This window comes from Leuresthes tenuis, unplaced genomic scaffold, assembly GCF_036924035.1.
Source record: "Leuresthes tenuis unplaced genomic scaffold, fLeuTen1.0.hap1 SCAF_12, whole genome shotgun sequence".
NCBI lineage: Eukaryota > Metazoa > Chordata > Actinopteri > Atheriniformes > Atherinopsidae > Leuresthes > Leuresthes tenuis.
The window spans coordinates 8,493,050-8,518,235 of NW_027325366.1; the positions used below are offsets into that span (position 1 = coordinate 8,493,050).

At 40.9% G+C, this 25,186-nt stretch overlaps 2 protein-coding genes across 2 annotated transcripts in view; both read right to left on the bottom strand.

The window, feature by feature from the left end:
- Positions 1-25,186, bottom strand: part of col6a3 (collagen, type VI, alpha 3) — a 97,956-nt gene that overhangs the window by 59,003 nt on the left and 13,767 nt on the right. The window contains exons 3-7 of the mRNA XM_072397670.1: positions 21,292-21,924; positions 19,062-19,658; positions 16,860-17,453; positions 15,556-16,176; positions 14,837-15,430 (exon numbers count right to left, since the gene is read on the bottom strand). Of these exons, the coding sequence (XP_072253771.1) occupies positions 14,837-15,430; positions 15,556-16,176; positions 16,860-17,453; positions 19,062-19,658; positions 21,292-21,924 (3,039 nt within the window). The remainder of the gene's footprint in view (positions 1-14,836; positions 15,431-15,555; positions 16,177-16,859; positions 17,454-19,061; positions 19,659-21,291; positions 21,925-25,186) is intronic.
- On the bottom strand, positions 11,194-14,741 carry LOC140319863 (collagen alpha-3(VI) chain-like). The gene is made up of 5 exons (XM_072397644.1): positions 14,735-14,741; positions 14,097-14,702; positions 12,887-13,489; positions 12,644-12,803; positions 11,194-11,209 (listed from the first exon to the last, which is right to left on the bottom strand). Exons 1-5 carry the CDS (start codon positions 14,739-14,741, stop codon positions 11,194-11,196), a joined length of 1,392 nt encoding a protein of 463 aa, XP_072253745.1.

A 25,186-nucleotide genomic window follows, 5' to 3' on the forward strand; every position in this document is an offset into this window, starting at 1 on the left:
AATGGAATCCTACCAAGATCTTTAAAGGTAAAATGTGTTGCTTTCTTACCAGTCACTGTTGGGGTCAAAGGCGTGGCCCTTACTAGCACTGTGCTCATCACAGTGGAGAGCTGTTCTTGGACACTAGGGAGGTCAGAGAACTCGATCACTGGTAGAGCGTAACTAGGCTCATATGATAACTTCTGTAGCTCTCTACTGTCAGAGGTCCTTGTTCCAATGCCAATTACAAATATACCCAGCTGTTTGAGAGCAGACGCTGGGGCATCTACATTGTCAAAAGACCTTCCCCCTGTTAGCAGTATCAAGATCTGCGGAACACCTTGCAGGAGCCTGCTCCCTGAGGAGTTTGTAAAGACATTTTCCCTGACGTACTGGAGGGCTGCCCCAGTGTTGAGGGGTCGTCCTCCTCTGTGTCTAAGCCCCCTGACAGCATCCACAATATCCTCTCTTGTGTTATATGTGTTCAGATAGAAATGGACCTCTGCTTCTCTGCTGTATTGGACCACGGAGAAACGGTCTTTGTTTTGTCCAAAATTGAGTTTCTCCACTACTCGTTCAACAAAATCCCGCATGGCGGGAAAGCCATTCCTTGTGCCATCAGAACCATCCAGGAGGAATACAATATCCTTTTTGGCAGTGTCAACTGAGAAAAGAAAGGAGGGCAAAAAGTGAAAACCTTTGCTAAAAGTAGCCTCACTGGAAAGTCATATAGTGGAGCACTGCTTTTCAAGGACACCTTGCCACCCCCCTCCCACTATCTGCACAGTGAGCATTAGGAAACAACACTACCACTTCTCATAAAATGCACTCTTGGAGCTAAACACGTATCACATTTAATTTCTCTTCTTGAGTGTGTTTGCAACAAGTCAGATGGCCCCTCTGGCAAGAAAATGGCCATGTTTGCTAACGTACCATGTACAGTTGGTGATTCTGGGGTGACGTCAATAACCACAGCCTCCACGGAGGCCTGAAGTTGCTGTTGGACACTGGGAAGGTCAGTGAATTCAGACACAGACAGAGCGTAACTGGGGTCGTGGGATATTTTCTGCAGTTCTCTGTTGTCAGAGCCTCTGCTTCCAATTGCAAAGGTCAAGACACCCATCTGTTTGAGAGCAGAGGCTGCTGCATCAACACTGTCAAAAGATCTTCCACCACTTAGTAATATTAGGACCTGTGGAACTCCTTCCAGGCGCCTGCTTCCGGCAGAGGCGGTGAAGACGTTATCCCTCAAATACTTGAGAGCTGCTCCAGTGTTCAGAGGTCTTCCGCCTTTGTGCCTCAAACCTCTGACAGTGTCAAGGATCTCGCCTTTTGTTAGGTACGTGTTCAGATAGAACTGGACAGATGACTCTCTGCTGTACTGAACCACTGAGACGCGGTCTTTGTTGTCATCCACACTGAGTGTGTCTACTACTCTATGGACAAAGTCTCTCATAGCTGGAAAGCCATTTCTAGTACCATCAGATCCATCTAGCAAGAACACGACATCTCTTCCTGGTGGTTGTCTCACCACTAGGGAAAACACAAGATGCGGGACATAATTAAATTCACGGAACAAATGTTTCACATCTTGAAGCGTCTTCATGAATGCTGAAATCTATATTTCCAAGTTACTCTGTTTCAGCTGGCCCAACTACTGGTTGATTAGACTTAGTAAAGTCTACCCTAATACAGTTCAAATGGAATCCTACCAAGATCTTTAAAGGTAAAATGTGTTGCTTTCTTACCAGTCACTGTTGGGGTCAAAGGCGTGGCCCTTACTAGCACTGTGCTCATCACAGTGGAGAGCTGTTCTTGGACACTAGGGAGGTCAGAGAACTCGGTCACTGGTAGAGCGTAACTAGGCTCATATGACAACTTCTGTAGCTCTCTACTGTCAGAGGTCCTTGTTCCAATGCCAATTACAAAGATACCCAGCTGTTTGAGAGCAGACGCTGTGGCATCTACGTTGTCGAAAGACCTTCCCCCTGTTAGCAGTATCAAGATCTGCGGAACACCTTGCAGGAGCCTGCTCCCTGAGGAGTTTGTAAAGACATTTTCCCTGACGTACTGGAGGGCTGCCCCAGTGTTGAGGGGTCGTCCTCCTCTGTGTCTAAGCCCCCTGACAGCATCCACAATATCCTCTCTTGTGTTATATGTGTTCAGATAGAAATGGACCTCTGCTTCTCTGCTGTATTGGACCACGGAGAAACGGTCTTTGTTTTGTCCAACATTGAGTTTCTCCACTACTCGTTCAACAAAATCCTGCATGGCGAGAAAGCCATTCCTTGTGCCATCAGAACCATCCAGGAGGAATACAATATCCTTTTTGGCAGTGTCAACTGAGAAAAGAAAGGAGGACAAAAAGTGAAAACTTTTGCTAAAAGTAGCCTCACTGGAAAATCATAAAGTGGAGCACTGCTTTTCAAGGACACCTTGCCACCCCCCTCCCACTATCTGCACAGTGAGCATTAGGATACAACACTACCACTTCTCATAAAACGCACTCTTGGAGCTAAACACGTATCACATTTAATTTCTCTTCTTGAGTGTGTTTGCAAGAAGTCAGATGGCCCCTCTGGCCAGAAAATGGCCATGTTTGCTAACGTACCATGTACAGTTGGTGATTCTGGGGTAACGTCAATAACCACAGCCTCCACGGAGGCTTGAAGTTGCTGTTGGACACTGGGAAGGTCAGTGAATTCAGACACAGACAGAGCGTAACTGGGGTCGTGGGATATTTTCTGCAGTTCTCTATTGTCAGAGCCTGTGCTTCCAATTGCAAAGGTCAAGACACCCATCTGTTTGAGAGCAGAGGCTGCTGCATCGACACTGTCAAAAGATCTTCCACCACTTAGTAATATTAGGACCTGTGGAACTCCTTCCAGGCGCCTGCTTCCGGCAGAGGCGGTGAAGACGTTATCCCTCAAATACTTGAGAGCTGCTCCAGTGTTCAGAGGTCTTCCGCCTTTGTGCCTCAAACCTCTGACAGTGTCAAGGATCTCGCCTTTTGTTAGGTACGTGTTCAGATAGAACTGGACAGATGACTCTCTGCTGTACTGAACCACTGAGACGCGGTCTTTGTTGTCATCCACACTAAGTGTGTCTACTACTCTTTGGACAAAGTCTCTCATAGCTGGAAAGCCATTTCTAGTACCATCAGATCCATCTAGCAAGAACACGACATCTCTTCCTGGTGGCTGTCTCACCACTAGGGAAAACACAAGATGTGGGACATAATTAAATTTACGGAGCAAATGTTTCCCATCTTGAAGCATCTTCATGAATGCTGAAATCTATATTTCCAAGTTAGTCTGTTTCAGCTGGCACAACGACTGGCTGACTTAGACTTAGTAAAGTCTACCCTAATACAGTTCAAATGGAATCCTACCAAGATCTTTAAAGGTACAATGTGTTGCTTTCTTACCAGTCACTGTTGGGGTCAAAGGCGTGGCCCTTACTAGCACTGTGCTCATCACAGTGGAGAGCTGTTCTTGGACACTAGGGAGGTCAGAGAACTCGATCACTGGTAGAGCATAACTAGGCTCATATGATAACTTCTGTAGCTCTCTACTGTCAGAGGTCCTTGTTCCAATGCCAATTACAAATATACCCAGCTGTTTGAGAGCAGACGCTGGGGCATCTACGTTGTCGAAAGACCTTCCCCCTGTTAGCAGTATCAAGATCTGCGGAACACCTTGCAGGAGCCTGCTCCCTGAGGAGTTTGTAAAGACATTTTCCCTGACGTACTGGAGGGCTGCCCCAGTGTTGAGGGGTCGTCCTCCTCTGTGTCTAAGCCCCCTGACAGCATCCACAATATCCTCTCTTGTGTTATATGTGTTCAGATAGAAATGGACCTCTGCTTCTCTGCTGTATTGGACCACGGAGAAACGGTCTTTGTTTTGTCCAACATTGAGTTTCTCCACTACTCGTTCAACAAAATCCTGCATGGCGAGAAAGCCATTCCTTGTGCCATCAGAACCATCCAGGAGGAATACAATATCCTTTTTGGCAGTGTCAACTGAGAAAAGAAAGGAGGACAAAAAGTGAAAACTTTTGCTAAAAGTAGCCTCACTGGAAAATCATAAAGTGGAGCACTGCTTTTCAAGGACACCTTGCCACCCCCCTCCCACTATCTGCACAGTGAGCATTAGGATACAACACTACCACTTCTCATAAAACGCACTCTTGGAGCTAAACACGTATCACATTTAATTTCTCTTCTTGAGTGTGTTTGCAAGAAGTCAGATGGCCCCTCTGGCCAGAAAATGGCCATGTTTGCTAACGTACCATGTACAGTTGGTGATTCTGGGGTAACGTCAATAACCACAGCCTCCACGGAGGCTTGAAGTTGCTGTTGGACACTGGGAAGGTCAGTGAATTCAGACACAGACAGAGCGTAACTGGGGTCGTGGGATATTTTCTGCAGTTCTCTATTGTCAGAGCCTGTGCTTCCAATTGCAAAGGTCAAGACACCCATCTGTTTGAGAGCAGAGGCTGCTGCATCGACACTGTCAAAAGATCTTCCACCACTTAGTAATATTAGGACCTGTGGAACTCCTTCCAGGCGCCTGCTTCCGGCAGAGGCGGTGAAGACGTTATCCCTCAAATACTTGAGAGCTGCTCCAGTGTTCAGAGGTCTTCCGCCTTTGTGCCTCAAACCTCTGACAGTGTCAAGGATCTCGCCTTTTGTTAGGTACGTGTTCAGATAGAACTGGACAGATGACTCTCTGCTGTACTGAACCACTGAGACGCGGTCTTTGTTGTCATCCACACTAAGTGTGTCTACTACTCTTTGGACAAAGTCTCTCATAGCTGGAAAGCCATTTCTAGTACCATCAGATCCATCTAGCAAGAACACGACATCTCTTCCTGGTGGCTGTCTCACCACTAGGGAAAACACAAGATGTGGGACATAATTAAATTTACGGAGCAAATGTTTCCCATCTTGAAGCATCTTCATGAATGCTGAAATCTATATTTCCAAGTTAGTCTGTTTCAGCTGGCACAACGACTGGCTGACTTAGACTTAGTAAAGTCTACCCTAATACAGTTCAAATGGAATCCTACCAAGATCTTTAAAGGTACAATGTGTTGCTTTCTTACCAGTCACTGTTGGGGTCAAAGGCGTGGCCCTTACTAGCACTGTGCTCATCACAGTGGAGAGCTGTTCTTGGACACTAGGGAGGTCAGAGAACTCGATCACTGGTAGAGCGTAACTAGGCTCATATGATAACTTCTGTAGCTCTCTACTGTCAGAGGTCCTTGTCCCAATGCCAATTACAAAGATACCCAGCTGTTTGAGAGCAGACGCTGGGGCATCTACGTTGTCGAAAGACCTTCCCCCTGTTAGCAGTATCAAGATCTGCGGAACACCTTGCAGGAGCCTGCTCCCTGAGGAGTTTGTAAAGACATTTTCCCTGACGTACTGGAGGGCTGCCCCAGTGTTGAGGGGTCGTCCTCCTCTGTGTCTAAGCCCCCTGACAGCATCCACAATATCCTCTCTTGTGTTATATGTGTTCAGATAGAAATGGACCTCTGCTTCTCTGCTGTATTGGACCACGGAGAAACGGTCTTTGTTTTGTCCAAAATTGAGTTTCTCCACTACTCGTTCAACAAAATCCCGCATGGCGGGAAAGCCATTCCTTGTGCCATCAGAACCATCCAGGAGGAATACAATATCCTTTTTGGCAGTGTCAACTGAGAAAAGAAAGGAGGACAAAAAGTGAAAACCTTTGCTAAAAGTAGCCTCACTGGAAAATCATAAAGTGGAGCACTGCTTTTCAAGGACACCTTGCCACCCCCCTCCCACTATCTGCACAGTGAGCATTAGGAAACAACACTACCACTTCTCATAAAATGCACTCTTGGAGATAAACACGTATCACATTTAATTTCTCTTCTTTAGTGTGTTTGCAACAAGTAAGATGGGCCCTCTGGCCAGAAAATGGCCATGTTTGCTAACGTACCATGTACAGTTGGTGATTCTGGGGTGACGTCAAAAACCACAGCCTCCACGGAGGCTTGAAGTTGCTGTTGGACACTGGGAAGGTCAGTGAATTCAGACACAGACAGAGCGTAACTAGGGTCGTGGGATATTTTCTGCAGTTCTCTGTTGTCAGAGCCTCTGCTTCCAATTGCAAAGGTCAAGACACCCATCTGTTTGAGAGCAGAGGCTGCTGCATCGACACTGTCAAAAGATCTTCCACCACTTAGTAATATTAGGACCTGTGGAACTCCTTCCAGGCGCCTGCTTCCGGCAGAGGCGGTGAAGACGTTATCCCTCAAGTACTGGAGAGCTGCTCCAGTGTTCAGAGGTCTTCCGCCTTTGTGCCTCAAACCTCTGACAGTGTCAAGGATCTCGCCTTTTGTTAGGTACGTGTTCAGATAGAACTGGACAGATGAATCTCTGCTGTACTGAACCACTGAGACGCGGTCTTTGTTGTCATCCACACTGAGTGTGTCTACTACTCTTTGGACAAAGTCTCTCATAGTTGGAAAGCCATTTCTAGTACCATCAGATCCATCTAGCAAGAACACGACATCTCTTCCTGGTGGCTGTCTCACCACTAGGGAAAACACAAGATGTGGGACATAATTAAATTTACGGAACAAATGCTTCCCATCTTGAAGCGTCTTCATGAATGCTGAAATCTATATTTACAAGTTACTCTGTTTCTGCTGGCACAACTACTGGCTGACTTAGACTTAGTAACGTCTACCCTAATGCAGTTCAAATAGAATCCTACCAAGATCTTTAAAGGTAAAATGTGTTGCTTTCTTACCAGTCACTGTTGGGGTCAAAGGCGTGGCCCTTACTAGCACTGTGCTCATCACAGTGGAGAGCTGTTCTTGGACACTAGGGAGGTCAGAGAACTCGATCACTGGTAGAGCGTAACTAGGCTCATATGATAACTTCTGTAGCTCTCTACTGTCAGAGGTCCTTGTCCCAATGCCAATTACAAAGATACCCAGCTGTTTGAGAGCAGACGCTGGGGCATCTACGTTGTCGAAAGACCTTCCCCCTGTTAGCAGTATCAAGATCTGCGGAACACCTTGCAGGAGCCTGCTCCCTGAGGAGTTTGTAAAGACATTTTCCCTGACGTACTGGAGGGCTGCCCCAGTGTTGAGGGGTCGTCCTCCTCTGTGTCTAAGCCCCCTGACAGCATCCACAATATCCTCTCTTGTGTTATATGTGTTCAGATAGAAATGGACCTCTGCTTCTCTGCTGTATTGGACCACAGAGAAACGGTCTTTGTTTTGTCCAACATTGAGTTTCTCCACTACTCGTTCAACAAAATCCCGCATGGCGGGAAAGCCATTCCTTGTGCCATCAGAACCATCCAGGAGGAATACAATATCCTTTTTGGCAGTGTCAACTGAGAAAAGAAAGGAGGACAAAAATTGAAAAACTTTTGCTAAAAGTAGCCTTACTGGAAAATCATAAAGTGGAGCACTGCTTTTCAAGGACACCTTGCCACCCGCTTCCAACTATCTGCACAGTGAGCATTAGGATGCAACAATACCACTTCTCATAAAATTCACTCTTGGAGCTAAACACGTATCACATTTAATTTCCCTTCTTGAGTGTGTTTGCAACAAGTCAGATGGCCCCTCTGGCAAGAAAATATTCATGTTTGCTAACGTACCAGGTACAGTTGGTGATTCTGGGGTGACGTCAATAACCACAGCCTCCACGGAGGCCTGAAGTTGCTGTTGGACACTGGGAAGGTCAGTGAATTCAGACACAGACAGAGCGTAACTAGGGTCGTGGGATATTTTCTGCAGTTCTCTATTGTCAGAGCCTCTGCTTCCAATTGCAAAGGTCAAGACACCCATCTGTTTGAGAGCAGAGGCTGCTGCATCGACATTGTCAAAAGATCTTCCACCACTTAGTAATATTAGGACCTGTGGAACTCCTTCCAGGCGCCTGCTTCCAGCAGAGGCGGTGAAGACGTTATCCCTCAAGTACTGAAGAGCTGCTCCAGTGTTCAGAGGTCTTCCGCCTTTGTGCCTCAAACCTCGGACAGTGTCAAGGATCTCGCCTTTTGTTAGGTACGTGTTCAGATAGAACTGGACAGATGAATCTCTGCTGTACTGAACCACTGAGACGCGGTCTTTGTTGTCATCCACACTGAGTGTGTCTACTACTCTTTGGACAAAGTCTCTCATAGCTGCAAAGCCATTTCTAGTACCATCAGATCCATCTAGCAAGAACACAACATCTCTTCCTGGTGGCTGTCTCACCACTAGGGAAAACACAAGATGTGGGACATAATTAAATTCACGGAACAAATGTTTCCCATCTTGAAGCGTCGTCATGAATGCTGAAATCTATATTTCCAAGTTACTCTGTTTCTGCTGGCACAATGACTGACTGACTCAGACTTAGTAAAGTCTACCCTAATACAGTTCAAATGGAATCCTACCAATATCTTTAAAGGTAAAATGTGTTGCTTTCTTACCAGTCACTGTTGGGGTCAAAGGCGTGGCCCTTATGAGCACTGTGCTCATTACAGTGAAGAGCTGTTCTTGGACACTGGGGAGGTCAGTGAACTCAGTCACTGGTAGAGCGTAACTAGGCTCATATGATAACTTCTGTAGCTCTCTACTGTCAGAGGTCCTTGTTCCAATGCCAATTACAAAGATACCCAGCTGTTTGAGAGCAGACGCTGGGGCATCTACGTTGTCAAAAGACCTTCCCCCTGTTAGCAGTATCAAGATCTGCGGAACACCTTGCAGGAGCCTGCTCCCTGAGGAGTTTGTAAAGACATTTTCCCTGACATACTGGAGGCCTGCCCCAGTGTTGAGGGGTCGTCCTCCTCTGTGTCTAAGCCCCCTGACAGCATCCACAATATCCTCCCTTGTGTTATATGTGTTCAGATAGAAATGGACCTCTGCTTCTCTGCTGTATTGGACCACGGAGAAACGGTCTTTGTTTTGTCCAACACTGAGTTTCTCCACTACTCGTTCAACAAAATCCTGCATGGCGGGAAAGCCATTCCTTGTGCCATCAGAACCATCCAGGAGGAATACAATATCCCTTTTTGGTGGCTGTGTCACCACTGGGGAAGATAAGGATTATGACATGATTAAAGTCATGGAAGAAATGTTTACCATGTTGAAGTGAGAAAATCAAAGGTAACTTTTTCATTTCAGATTTTCTTTTTAAACATTTAAATCTATATTCTTACCTTCTTTAGTTACCTTTCCTCTCATTTCATAAATATTGTTCAGAAAACTTTCTTCAATGCGAGGGAGATTTACAAAGTCAGGAAGTGAGTACGTATAATTTAATTCAGAAGATATTAGTTGCATCTCAGCTGAATTTGTGTAACCTGACCCAATTGCTAATATTGTGACCCCTTTTGCTTTGATAGCACTTGCTGGACCCCTTGGAGAATCTCTCGATCTTCCACCAGCCAATAAGATAAGTATCTGCTTTGCTCTTTCACCGTGTCGACTTTCAGCTTTTGAAACAAAGACATTATCTTTTACAAACTGTAGAGCTGTTCCAATATATTGAGGCCTTCCACCTTTTGGTTTTAGACTTGCAATGTGTTTGAGAACATCTTCTCTTGTTTTGTAAGTATCCAGACTGAAAGAGAGTTCAGCATTGTTGCTATACTGAATAACAGCAATTCTATCTTTTTCTTGGTCCAAGTCAAAGCTTTGAACAATTTTTGAAACAAATTCACGTATAGCACTGAATCTACTCCTGATATCATCAGATCCATCAATGAGAAACACAATATCTCTTTTTATGGTGGTGTTTGAACCTACAAAGGTGCACAAGTATGAAAAATATTGTTAATTTCTTACAAACAAACAAATGACTGACAAATTCACCAAAATACATGTAGCTTAGTATATGTATGTAGTAACTCAGTATATGTTAAATAGGTTAAATCTTTTCACTCACCCACATCACCCACATCATGGCTGATCGAGCTTTTGAGAGAGGCAATGGCTGAAATCAACCTTTCTCTTGCAAGTGGAACATCGGAAGGCTCTTTTACAAAATACATTGCACTTGGAAGTAATTGCTCCATCTCAAACCTATCTGCAGTATTCACTCCAATTCCAAAAAAAACAATTCCAGCATTTCTTAACCGTTCCACTGGACCCAAAATAGCCTCATCTGACTTTGTTCCACTTGCATGGATGAGAATCTGTGGGACTCCCTGCTGGGCTCGACTTCCAGATGATGCAGTGAAGACATTTTTTTGCACAAAATTAAGGGCTTTCTCAGTGTTTACATGAGACCCCCCTTTCAGTTTAACATTTCTCAAATGATTCAAGACATCATCTTTCAGTGAGTATTTGTTCAGCATGAAATCAGTAGTGGGCTCTGTGCTGTACTGGATCAAAGCAACTTGTGCTTTTTTTGGCCCAATTTCTATTTGCTTCACAAACTCTATGACAAAGTCCAATATTAGTCTTTCATTTATCTGCATATCATCAGATCCATCAAGAAGGAAAGCAATATCAACACTCTGGAGTTCTGTTTTTGCAGCTGTGGAAGTGTCTGAAATGGATACAAAGAAACACTTTATCAAAACAGATTTTCTGTGGAAAGCAATCGGAGCATTTTGGTTTTATGTCCATCTGGAACCATTCTTTAAAGGCTGTTATTTCTTCTGCTTACCAAGAGTTGGGAATTCTGTTGTTTCCGTGGCCCCCTTCAATCTGGCCTCCACAGATGCATGTATGCTTTGCAGATTGTTATAGTTTGAAACATAAAAATAATATGCTGGTGTGTAAGAGATGGTTTGCATTTCCAAAGTATCAGCATTATTTGTTCCAATACTAAAAGTCTTTATCCCATTGTCTCTAAGCGATTGTGCTGGTCCTCTGACATCATCCCCAGATCTTCCACCACTAAAAACATATAGATACTGGGGGACCTTATCTGCTTTTCTGCCTCCAACTGAAGCAGCAAAGACATTGTCTCTGACAAATGTTAGTGCATTTCCAATGTTTAGAGGTCTTCCCAACTTATGCCTCATTGTTCTGATGGAACTAAGCACATCGTTCTTGGATGAATACGAATTTAAGTAGAAATTGACTGTGGCATCACGGCTGTACTGAACAACAGCTACTTGGTCTTCATAATTACCCACATTTAAATTTTCAACAATTTTTTCAATAAAGTCCCGTATTTCTTCAAAGTTGTTTCGTGAGTCATACGATCCATCAATTAGAAAAACTACATCACTTCTCGTTGAATCTACAAAATAGATAACAAGTATAAATCAGTGTTAATATCATTTTCTGCCACTATAACAGTCCCTTCAATTCCACATATTCTCCTTTTATTAAAACTGTTTTTGTGAAAAGGCAAAAGAAATACATCTTACCAAAACCTACTGTGGAACCCCTGTGCACAAAATGTTGTGAAGCTTCTCTTAATAATGACAACACATCCTGCTTAGTAGTAGGAAGTTCTCCATAATCAGCAATTGAGAGTGCATATTTGGGTTCTTGAGATATTGTCTGTAGCTCCAGCGTGTCAGCATCAGTAGCTCCAATGGCAAGTGAAATAACACCAATATTTTTCAGCATTCTAACTGGGGTTCTTATGTCATCTCCAGATCGACCACCAGTCAGTAGTATTAGTATTTGTGGAACTCCCTCTTGGAGTCTACTTCCAGACTCAGGAGTAAATACATGTTCTCTCACATACTGGAGAGCAGCTCCAATATTTTTCGGGGAACCTCCTTTGTGAGTCAGACCTCTTACTGCTTCCAGCACATCATTTTCTGTTTCATAATGACTCAGGCTGAAAATAATGTTGGCTGAGTTGCTGTACTGGACCACAGCCACACGGTCTTTGTGGCTATCAACGTTTAGGTCTCTTACTATTCTCTGTACAAAGTCTATTATATCTGGGAATCTTTTCTGAGAATCATCAGAACCATCGAGCAAAAATACAATGTCTCTTCTGTTAGGATCTGTAATTACACAGAAGATTAAACAACCTTGTTGTCACTACATCACTACCATGATTAACTTTCCTTGCAAATAATACTGCGTGGACAACTTGTGCTGTTTCATCTGTAGTTTTTCTATCACCTGATAACCAGTGATTAAAATGCTACTATTATGTTTATGTATCATCTGTCACTCATCCTCATTTAAAATGGATATTTTCTGGTCTACAACAATCAAGTTGCACCAAGTTGTTCATGCAGTATATGACCTAGACCTTACTATCTTACCGTATGAAACTGAAGAGATATCAGGCTTTCCATTCTTCTCAAAAGCTGAAATGAATTGCTGTTCAATTTTCAGCAGATCACTGGAATCAGCTGCAAGGAAAGCATGACTGGCGTCCTGTGAAATTGACTGTAGCTCAAGGATGTCAGCATTCTTTATTCCCATTGCAAAAACCATCACACCAATTTCTTTCAAGTTTTCAATGGCATTTCTGACATCATCACTGGATTGTCCACTAGTTATGAGAACTAGAATTTGAGGGACGCCTTGTTGGCGCCTACTTCCAGAGGAGGCTGTTAAAATATTATCCTTGACATAATTCAGGGCTGCACCAGTATTGAGGGGTCTGCCACCTTTATGTCTCAAACTTTGCACACTATCAGTAACACTCTGCTGTGTTTTGTGAGTGTTAAAAAAAAAATCAACAGAAGGGTCTTTGCTGTACTGCACGACAGCAATACGATCTTTGTTCTCATCCACACTCAGTCTCTTCACCACTCTCTCAACAATGGCACGTACTGCCTTAAAGTCATTCTGCATGTCATCAGAAGAATCCAATAAAAACACAATATCTCGTTGAATGGATTCTCTCTGTCTTGTGGAACCTTAACAGACATTAATTACAGATATGAAGATGCTGACTTAACATATAATACAATCAGATGGATAGATATGTACACAGCCTTACCTATTGTACTCTGTGGTTTTACTTTTAGCTGCTGTCGTGGTACCCTTTTCACAAATGACACAAGCTGTTGATGAATGCTTCCAATATCATTAAATTTACGTATGGAGAATGCATAGGAAGGGTTATGTGCAATCACTTGGAGCTCAATTATGTCAGCTGTTCTTGTACCTACACAGAATGGAACAACTTTTTGCTGTTTTAGGGCAGCAGCAGCACTTGCAACATCATCTTGAGATATCCCCCCACTCAAAAGAATCAATATTTGAGGGACACCTTCTTGATTCCGACTCCCAGAGGACTCTGCAAAAGCTTTAATCCTCACATAGTCAAGAGCTTCACCCATGTTGCGGGTTCTGCCCCCTTTATGGTTCAGCTGTTGGACTGCCGTAAGAACATCTTGTTTTTCCACATATGTTTTCAAATCAAAATATGTCTGTGGATCTTGGCTATACTGAACCATAGAAACACGATCTTTGTTCTCACCAATACTGAGTGTTTCAACAACTTGTTGGACAAAAGTTTTCATTGCTGGGAAGCCACTTAGTGTATCATCTGATCCATCCAAAAGAAACACTATGTCTCTTTGAGGGGACTCTAATTCAACTAGAAGAGAATATGAAAATCTTGTTTAAGAATTTAAGAACACAAAAACTAAAAGATATTCCCTAACTATAATTAGATATTACATTGTTGGCAAACCATAAGCCTGGTAGAGAAATGCAGACTGATTAAAACAGTTTTACATGCCAGAACATTTTAGAAAATTGGTAACCAGAGGAGAATATTCCCTTTTTCACAAATGAAAGATGAAGAAAAACAATAAAAAAGTTATGATTTAACTATACACATCCAGTTAGCGGTGATGGAAGAGCTAAGGAATAGAAAGGAAAGCTCTCAGAAGTTCCAAAAGGAAAAGAATGAGAGACACACAAGAAACAACAGCTAGGACTTCACATTTTGCCAAAGGAGAGAATTTGAGGAAAATTACTGATCGATAAATGTGCCTTTTTCTAATACTGGGGGGATACGTCCCCCCCCAGTTCCTACGCCTATGAATAGGATTTTTCAACTGGACATATGGAGCGATTTCTGACTGAATGGGCAAAAGTTCACCAAAACAGCCAAGTTGAAAAGAAATTTGGTTTCAATGTTGATGGGTAAAACAAGGTTACAAAAAGAAAACATACTCTAGTCTTAAAGATGTTCTTACCTACTAAGTCAGGAATTCCATTCATGGTTTCTCCATTGTCTTTGTGTACTTTCAGGGTAGTAACAAGTTGTGATTGGATTGAGGGCAGTTTGGAAAAATCGGTGACATTGTATGTAAAACCAGGTTTGAATGCAATCATCTCCAACTCTTCAATATTGATATCTCCCACTCCAACCCCCACTGAGACAATTTCATGCTCTTTAAGAGCAAAAGCTGGTCCTCTCACATTATCTGTGGATGGTTTGCTACTGAGAAGAATTAAAATCTGGGGGACTCCTTCTAGTCTTCTACTGCCTGTGGAGGAGGTGAAAACTCTGTGCCTCACAAATTGTAGAGCTGCACCGATATTAAGACGCCTTCCACCCTTGTGCATTAAATTATCAATGGCATTCATGTTGTCATTTTTTGTCTTGTGAGAATTTAAATAAAAGTTGACCTTAGGGTTATCAGCAAATTGAACCACAGACACTCTGTCTTGGTTTTCATCAACATAGAGGCTTTCCACTATGTTTTTGACAAAGCTTTTTATGTCGTGGAATCCATCTCTGGTGTTATCAGAACCATCCAGTAAGAACACAATATCTCTTTTTGTGGCATCATATTGCACTAAGACACAAATAAGGTTCCGTTACTTTAACATAGCATTGAAATGTCATGGAAAAGTACATGAAAAAGATTTTTTTTATACAGAAAAGAAGAGATTAAGATTACAAGAGATGAGGAAGAAATTTTTGTCTTACCTTTCTCTAGGAGAATTGTCAGGTCTTCCTTTGGAAGGCTAACATAGGTATTGAGCCTTTGTGGTATGGTGTTAAGTTCACTGAATTCTTTCACATTGAAGGCAAATGAGGGGTTGTGTGAAATGGCTTCAATCTGCTTTGGGTCTGCATTCTTGACACCAACACCAAATGGTACTACCCCCTCCGTCTTCAGTTCACCCGCTGGCTCTTTCACATTATCCACTGATCTGTCTCCAGCCAAAACAATCAGGAACTGAGGCACATTTTGAGCGGACCGGCTGCCATAGCTCTCAGACATGATGGTGTTCTTCATAAATCTTAAAGCAGATCCTGTGTTTAAACTACGTCCACCTGCCAGTGTCATCCCATCCACAGCTCTCATAACCTCATCTTTGGTTTTATAAGTGTTAAGGTAGAAACTTGGGGTTGGTCTCTCACTGTGCTGAACAACTGCAACTCGTACCTTGTCAATCCCAATGTCAAGTGGCTCTATAACTCTACGGATAAAATCCCGAATGTAAGGAAAATCTTCTCGAACGCTATCTGTGCCATCAATGAGGAAAGCAACATCCCTTTGAACTGTAGTAAGGACATCTGTCGTAAAAAAAAAAAAAAAAAAAACATGAATTATTACCTGGTGATACCTTATGGTTTGTTACACTGAAATCCCATTTATTGTTTTAAACAAAGACATAGATACAACTAAATACAGAACTTACCTTCTTCCATCACTGATGTTATGTCTGTATCACCAACCACAGTTGTTAGCTTTTGCATGATGACTTCAGCCAAAGCGGGAACATCTGAGAAACTTATTTGATGGTAAGCCAGTTCTGGAACAAAGGCAACTGTCCTCAGTAAGTCTTCATCTGCTTGTCCTGAACTAACTGCAAAAGTCAAAACACCAGCCAAAGCCAATTTATCAGCCACAGACTTAAGCTGATCTTGGGCTGGGCCACCAGTGATCAGAACCAACACCTGCTGGACTCCCTCTTTCCTGCGTGACCCAGCTGATGACTGGAACATATTGGCCAGGGCGTAATTCATAGCAGCTCCCGTATTCAACACTGAGCCTCCAACCAGCATGAGTTGAGAGATTTTATTCACAACATCTTGTCTGTTTCTGTAGCTGTTCAAGTAAAATTCTATTCTTGGCCGGTCTGCAAACTGCAGGAGACCAATTTGGACCCTGTCAGGGCGTATATCCAGCTGGTTGACCACGTTGATCATAAAGTCTCTCACATATGGCAAGTTACTGCTTCCAACGTAGTTTGAGCCATCCACTAGGAAGACAATGTCTCGTACCACTTTTTGTGTTTGCACTGTTGTAATCTCCACCACTGAGGAAACACACCAATTCAAAGTAATTACTCACTGTGTAATAGTATGACCATGTACTTTAAGTAATAGTGAACCATAAAAAAATCAATTGATGCCAAGTGTTCTCTGTTGTATGTGTTTTGTTTTGCAGTAGCTGCAGTAAGAGCCTGTTGATTATTTTGAATGATTGTTTATTCCAAAAGGGATATAGATGTGAGCCACTGTCCAAACTCTTCTTTGTATTAGGTTAGAGAGTTTTTTTTTATGAAATTGTTTATTTTGCATCAGCTGTAAATATATATATATATATATATATATATATCTGAATAAAAATTAAGTTAGTCAATAAACTGATAACTATTGTGTTTTAAACTACTCAAATGAAAATAAGAATTAGAATGAAACTCATATCACACTTATTCAACTACGATGTAGGGAAATACTATCAAATGAACACAAAAAGAAAACTTTTAAGCAACTCTTTCTAGATGTAGTTACATGAGTTGAGTGTTTTGTTAGTAAGGGCTGAATTTATCATGACAGTTACATAGAAATTAGTCCGAACATGTTTGTACATAGCAGATCCATGTTTCATTGGCTTATCTACTCACATTACATTATCCTGTTTGTAAGCCTCTACTTTTGTTGTTTCTCCCATTTTCTGTATGAGATTTCTCTTTATTGATCAAAGTTACACGATTACCTGGTTCAGTGGGTATTTCTGTTACCACAACCCCAGCAAGAGTCGAGAGTGCATCAATAATTTCTCTTGGGTTGCGAAAGAGGTGGCGGAAGTCCTTCGGCATGAACACCACTTTATCGGCAAAAGCAATCCGCTTCAGCTCCTCCTCAAAAGCAGCCTTTGAGCCTGCAGCCAGTGTTAGTACACCCATTCTCTGCAGGGCCAGAGCAGGTTCCTCCACACTGTCACTGGATTTCTTACTGGTCAACAACAGAACAAGCTGAGGTACCCCCTGCTGAATACGGCTACCCTTGTCAGGTCTTAGCATATTCACTCGCACAAAATCCAAAGCTGCTCCAATATTCACGGTCTGTCCTGGTCTTGGTCTGATTGCACCCAAAGCAGCAATTAATGCCTCCTTGGTTGCATGGGTATTGAGGTCCATCTCCAGTCTCGGTTGAGTGCTAAACTGGGCAATACCCACTTGAACTTCATCTGGACCAATTGGCATTTTGTTGACAAACCGCCTGATGAATTCACGCAAACCATTGATAACTGCTGTTCCCATTGTACTATCAATCAGAAAAATGATGTCTCGTTTTCCAACAGCCACGACTGTAAAAGACAAAAATAATATTAGAATAAAAGTTTATCCCAACAGATCATTTGGTTTAGATTATATTAAATCATATTATATTGTTATATTTACATCTTTACAGTTATTTTGTATAATTATAGTTACATTTTAAGTATTTACACAGGGAAAAAAAAGATTCACACTATTTTTTCCTTAAAGACTTTTCATGCAAATGAACTACTATTTGTCAAAGTTTTACTGTATTTCTCAATTAATTGTTGAGTTGGTGATGACTGACTTTTGAATTTTTTTAAATTCTATTTTATATCATGCATTTTTACCCTAACTGATAATAGTTAGACATTTCTAAAAGTGTGAAATAAAGATATGCATTACAAAGCAAATTGCATGTTTTCTTCAACAAAATTTTTTTTAATTAAACGCATGTATTTATGACTACAACATATTGTATATAGCAGTCTAATTTTATTAAGATAAAATTAAAGAATTCAGCGGAAAGAAAGAGTGCTTAAGTCTGTTCTATTGTTTTATTTTAAGCATGTTTCCATAGAGTAAGGGACGCTGTGTAAAATGTGAATAAAAACAGAATGCAATCATTTGCAGACCCTTTAAATACCACATTTGATGTGTTTTAGACAACATATCAAACACTGAAGCTGAAAAATTCTATTGTTTGTTTGCTTGTTTTAAAAATGTTTACATTTTGGATGCTCTCTTTTACATAAACAATAAGTGGGCTTAATCAGTAATTCAACCTCACATCTGCCAGGTACCTATAACCTGCTGGAATATTAAATTTGCTGATTAAAAGAGTAAAATACCTCGCATAGATTTGTAAATCCTGTATAAGCTGATCACTCTATATTTCTTCACATTGCCATGAGAAATAAAATTATTATCCAAACCCAAAAAAATCACCAAAATGTTGGGTTGGGATTCTAAACTAATGAATGTTTTCTAAAATATATGTTTAAGCTTTAAAAATACAATACAATTTCACAATTATATTTCAATAAAATATTAATAGAAAATAGATATATAGTTACCCTGCAAAGCCAATTTTTGTCTACCATTCTTCTTAGATTGACAACATATTTGTTGAAGTCAGAGTAAAAAAATCAACAAAACAGAACAACACAGTACATTGTGTGACACAAGATAAGTGTCCTAGACTGACAATTTTACAGACTTATCATCTCTTCTGCTGAAATTTAAGTATGTAACAATTAGGGGACCTATTTGTAGAAATGAAATATAATGACTATATTTCTGATGATGTAATATTGTATGGAAATCAGAATCACATTTCTAATGTAAGATAGAACACAGATAGAACAAACCAAACACCAGCTCTAGGGCTGATGCATCACATCTTTCAAGACCAACAAAGTTTCTCCTACTCACTCAAGGCTTATGTGGGAGTATTCATTTGGCTGCAATCTCAGTTTAGCAGCTAAATGATACTTCACTCTACACACTGGACAAAAAACCTTTATATGATTAAACATAGTTGAAGAAATATAAAGTTTTGAACAGGTATATCTTACCTCGAACAGAATACCTGGCTGTCAGTATTAAGTTCCCTTTAACAACTATAATACCCCAAACACATAGATGTTACATACCTTCAGTGAACTCATTCTGAACTATAATGGTGCGCTGGACCACGCCGATAATGTATGGAAGGAGTTGATCACCCATGCTTGCAACTGTTCTGAAATCAGGGACTGTCAGGACAAAACTTTTATCTGTGGCAACCTCTTGCAGATCTGCAGTGGCAGTGTCACCAATCACCACACCGAATGTGATAACGTTGGCCCTTTTAAGGGCCCGGTCACCAGCACCAGTATCATCATCTGATGGCCCAGCACTGATAATAATCAACATCTGGGGCACACCTTCGTCTGCCCTGCCCCCAGCTGTTTCACTTAAAAGGCTTTCAGCCACTTCCTCCAAGGCAGCCCCCAGGTTAGATTCATCACCCCCTGAGTAGGTCAGGCCTTTTGCAACTTCCAAGAGTGATGATTTGCTGTAATAGCTATTCAGATAGATCTTTATCTCTGGATCAGAGTTGTACTGGACCAACGCCACCCTAATAGTGTCCCTGCCTATATCAAGGGGCTCAATAATTCTCAATATCAAATCACGCACATAGGGGAAGTTTGCTGCTCCAACGTTCTGTGATCCATCAATTAAGAGTACTAGGTCAGCTGAATCTTGTGCTTTAAGGAGAGAGAGAAAGAGAGAAAACAAAACAAAATGGAAATTGTGAAAGCATTAACTAAGTGAGACAAAGATAGACTTCAATCAAAGAACTTGAGTTAGCATATCATTGCAGTGAACAAATAAACAACACTGCAAAACACATCATACTGCATGTAGGCTGAACCAAGGAGATTCCTTATTGTCGAGAAATTTGTTTAATTTTTTTTGTCTTTTTGAGTTATGACCTGGATAGGAAATCAATGACAGTGCTATGAGCAATACTTATCAACTACCGTACAGTGTTGTAGAGTACAGCCAACTGTCCGTGTCATGTATAAACACATGTTTTCAAATATGTGTAGCAGATTAAAACCCCAATACAGTAAATTAAAGTTGGCATAAGTTAGATTCTTATGGGAAAAACTGTTTTCATTCATTTGGGAAGGACATGTAGGTATGGCTTCATGACTGATTCTTTAAGCCATAAATTGAAAATGATTAAAAACATGTGGGAAGAACACAAGTCTAAACTGTCAATATTATATCAATTTGTTGTTGTAGTGTATCGAGAATTCCAAGTCAAGATAAAAAACAAAAAAACAAAAATAGTGTCACAAAGCAATATGCAATATAAATAATATATCACATATTTTATTGTCCACTGTGTAATTTCCATTGAGTTCAGCCATCCCATGCAGACTCTTGTTACAGACCTCAGGTGAAATGACCAGTCATGACCCTGTGGACCATCCTTACTGCCTGCATATTTTTAGAAATTGAGAACATCTCACACATGAGTCCATATAAAATTAACAAAAGTATGCATTTTGGTGATGCTTTCAATTAATTTTTCAATATCTTGTACTTCCAATTGGGCTGGACATTTTACACGTTTAGTTTCCAAGTAATTTCTTTAAATCTCTTTGTCATACTATAACTCAACTGTTAACAATTTCAAAGTATTTTTGCAGGTCATTGATGACTCCAGGGAGGTTCATTACTGTTTCAATAACAGAATGTCGCACATATTTAACCATTGTGACTGATAAAGACAAACATACATGTGCAGATCACATAAGCATTGGTGCATGTTAGATTGTTGTTAAAAGCTCATTAACTGATTTTGAGTGGTTATGTTTTCAAGGGAAAATCACCCTGGATGTTACGTTCTCTTTCAAAGATCTTCAGAAGAAATTTGGTTAATTTGGGCTCTTATTACATGGGACTTTTGGTCTACTCCAACACAAACAATCATCACATGAAAATGCTACTTAAATCATGACAAAAATTATATTTCTACACCAGCAGAGTACTAAGACATTTTTGTGATTTAAAAGCACCCAGGGCAGATTGTATCTTTACCAAAATGACCTATTTAAAACCATAACCTAAAAAATCCATATTAATGTTAATTACATGCAATTCTTATTGAGATTTGAAAAGCATTAGGACCCTATCAAATAATGTGCGAGAAAACAAGCTATGTTAATTTAGCAGGTGGCGGTTGAAAGGTGATAGTGGTAAAAAAAAACAACAACAAAACACTGGTTTTGTTAATGATAAAATCCAGTCTTGATCACATATGCAGCAGCTTCTTCCTGCACATGTAGACACGTTAGTATAGTAGCGACACTGGTTCCATTTAATTACCTGTCCCTTCTCCAGTTACCGGGGCTTCATTTGCCACAGGAGCACCCCCTGACCGGGTCACTGAGCTGCAAAGACTCACTACTAAATCTTGGATTATATCCCGCAACTTGAGGAAAGAGTCTACATTGAACACATGAGTGTCGTGAGGCTGGCTAGCCATCTCCCTGAGCTCAGAGTCCACCGCATCTTGAACTCCAACTGCAAACATCTCCACCCCTGCCATCTGCAGCACCTGAGCTGGCTCAGCCACGTCATCCTGAGAGTGCCCATCTGTTATCACCACCACCACTTGGACCACCCCGTCAGCAGCACGGCTGCCAGAAGAAGTTGTCAAATGTGTACGTATCAGGAATTCCAAACCCAGGCCAGTATGTGTGCCCCCACCAAGGTAAGTCATGCCCTCGATGTGTGCCAGAGCTTCCTGTGTTGTTGGGTAGCTGTTTAGGTGGAACTCAGTTTCCGGCCTGCTATTATACTGTACGAGGGCAAATTTAAATCTCTCTTCTCCAACATGGTGAAGTGATTTTATCAAGCTGTACAGAAATTGTCTGACATGCTCAAAGTTCTCCTCTCCCATACTCCAGGATGAATCCACTAGAAAGTACATATCAGCTGCCAACCCTTGTGCACAGTCTTCATAGGGGAATATTTGGGGGACAGAATTGAAGACTAGTGAAAAGATGTTTGGTGCATGGTATCAAAAATATTTTCTTCAAACAGTATGTTTTGCAAAACAAAGTTAAAGTGTGTTTCATAACGTTAGCCTTTTTATTAAAAGCTTAAGAGTGTACTCTCATGTTCCTTGAGGCTTCAACTTTTCTTATACCATACTGAGACTGAAAGAATTTAGAAGTTCAGTTGAATATTCTATCTATTATCTATCTATCAACTATCTACCTATCCATTATATGTATGTGTGCATATATAAATATATATGCACACATACATATGTACACACTACTAGTCAGAAATTTGGACAGATCCACTCATTCAAAATGTATGGAAAAGTTTGTCCAAACTTTTGACAGGTACTGTATATTTGTATGTATAATCCCCATGCTTTCTTTTGAGCATTTGTAGATTTAAATGATATTTGTATTTTTCCACACCATGGAAAATGTCACAATAAACAGAGTGTAATGATTTGCAAATTATTTAAACTGTAAAACTAAGAAAATTGATAGATTTTTTAAAAATTCTTTCTTTTTTTTCTGTGTAATGTATCATACCAAAATGAAGGGGTATGTTTGTATGTTTGTATGTTTGTTTTCTCTAGAAACAAATAGAACTGCTGAAATTCTGACAGTAGATAATGGATTTCAACAGCACAACATTATGGGATAGCTGGACTGTTTTACTGCAGAGCCATGAAGTATTAATGTATGCAGAATGTGATCTGGCATTGTCTTGCTGAAATAGACAAAACCTTCTCTGGGAGACATCGTCTGAATGGTAGCAATTGTTGCTTCAAAGCCTGTTTACTCTGATAGGCATTAATGGTTTCCTCACAGATGTTCAAGTTACCCATGCCATGTTCAATAATACACTAAATGTCATGTCACCTTATAGCCAAGTGGGTATGTTTTCCAAAAAGAATGTCAAATATTTATTTGAACACAGGAAAGTTCTCCAATTCTTCACTATTTTAGTGTCTGTCTATTTTATATTAAGTCAGATGCAGAGAAGACCTCTGTTTACATGGGTTATATTTACATGCACATCAAAATTTTACCATCAACCAGTTTAAGACTTTACTCTGAATGAGATACTGCCATGTTAAAAGAAAATTCGATAACATTTACCTGAATTAGGTAATTTTTGGAGTAAGAAATACTCAAAGTATATCAGTCTTAGACAGGTTTTGTAGCTACACACGGGGACAAAATTGTTGGTACCCCTCAGTTAAAGAAGGAAAAACCCACAATTGTCACTGAAAGCACTTGAAACCTACAAAAGTAACAATAAATAAAAATTCATTGAAAATTGAATAATCAAAATCAGCCATTACTTTTGAAATGTTGATTAACATAATTATTACCTCTATAAAACATTGAAAACTATTTGACCAGAGTGACATGATTAACTCAGATGTGTCCTTTAATTGACATCACAAGTGTTTCCAAACTCATAATCCGTCAGTCTGCCTATTTAAAGGGAGACAAATAGTCACTCTGCTGTTTGGTGAAAAGGTGTGTACCACACTGAACATGGACAACAGAAAGCGGAGGAGGGAATTGTCCTAGGACATCCGAAAAAAAATTATAGACATCTTAAAGGTGCAGGCTATAAGACCATCTCTAAACAGCTTGAAGTTCCTGTGACAACAGTGGCTCATATTATTCAGAAGTTCAAGACCCACGGGACAGTAGGCAACCTTCCTGGATGTGGCCGCAAGAGGAAAATTGATGACAGATTGAAGAGACAGATCGTTCAAATTGTATCCAAAGAGCCCAGGACAACCTCCAAAGAAATTAAAGGTGAACTCCAAGGCCAAGGTACATCAGTGTCAGATCGCACCATTCGTCGTTGTTTGAGCCAAAGTGGACTTCATGGGAGACGACCAAGGAGGACACCACTGCTGAAAAAAAATCATAAAAAAGCGAGACTGGAATTTGCAAAAATGCATGTTGACAAGCCACAAAGCTTCTGGGAGAATGTCCTTTGGACAGATGAGACCAAACTGGAGCTTTTTGGTAAGGCACATCAACTCTATGTTCATAGACTCAAAAACCAAGCATACGAAGAAAAGAACACTGTCCCTACGGTGAAATATGGTGGAGGCTAAGCAATGTTTTGGGGCTGCTTTGCTGCATCTGGCACAGGGTGTCTTGAATGTGTGCAAGGGAAAATTAAATCTGACGACTATCAAGGCATTCTGGAGAGAAATGTGCTGCCTAGTGTCAGAAAGCTTGGTCTCAGTCGCAGGTCATGGGTCTTCCAACAGGACAACGATCCAAAACACACAGCCAAAAACGCCCAAGAATGGCTGAGAGAAAAGCGTTGGACTATTCTAAAGTGGCCTTCCATGAGCCCAGATCTGAATCCCATTGAACATCTGTGGAAGGAGCTGAAACATGCCATTTGGAGAAGACACCCATCAAACCTGAGACAACTGGAGCAGTTTGCTCATGAGGAGTGGGCCAAAATACCTGTTGACAGCTGCAGAACGCTCATTGACAAATACAGAAATCGTTTAATTGCAGTGATTGCCTCAAAAGGTTGTGCAACAAAATATTAAGTTATGGGTACCATCATTTTTGTCCAGCCCTATTTCATTAGTTTTTGTTTTTTAATAATTATGTTAATCAACAATTCAAAAGTAATGGCTGATTTTGATTATTAAATTTTCAATTAATTTTTATTTATTGTTACTTTTGTCTTTCAGTGACAATTGTGAGTTTTTCCTTCTTTAACTGAGGGGTACCAACAATTTTGTCCACGTGTGTATGTATACACCTTAATTTCCCTACAGAGTCACACTGGAGATTTTGCAGATTTTTGGATCATGTATTTTTGCTTATGATGTATCCTTTTGGATCCAGCAGAGCTGGTGCAGAACAATATGGTAGCTTGAAACAAAGGAAACCCTTTGGGGGTGATGGAATACACAAGTTCTGCTTTGGCAGATATGGATGTCATGAAGGCTTTGGATCAAATTTGTAGAGGGACATAATAGCTTACTCCCACATTATGTCCTTCTACTAGCTGCAGGTGCATGAGGCTCTTCTCTTAATTCACTGATTGAGAACTAGAGGCAGCTTATCCCAACTGGTATTGGGTGGTATACCCTGGACAGTTTGCCAGTCCGTCAGAAGGCCAACAGAGACAACAATCATGCATGCTTACTCTTACTCCTTGGGTTAATTTAGTATAATAGATTAACCTAGCTTGCATG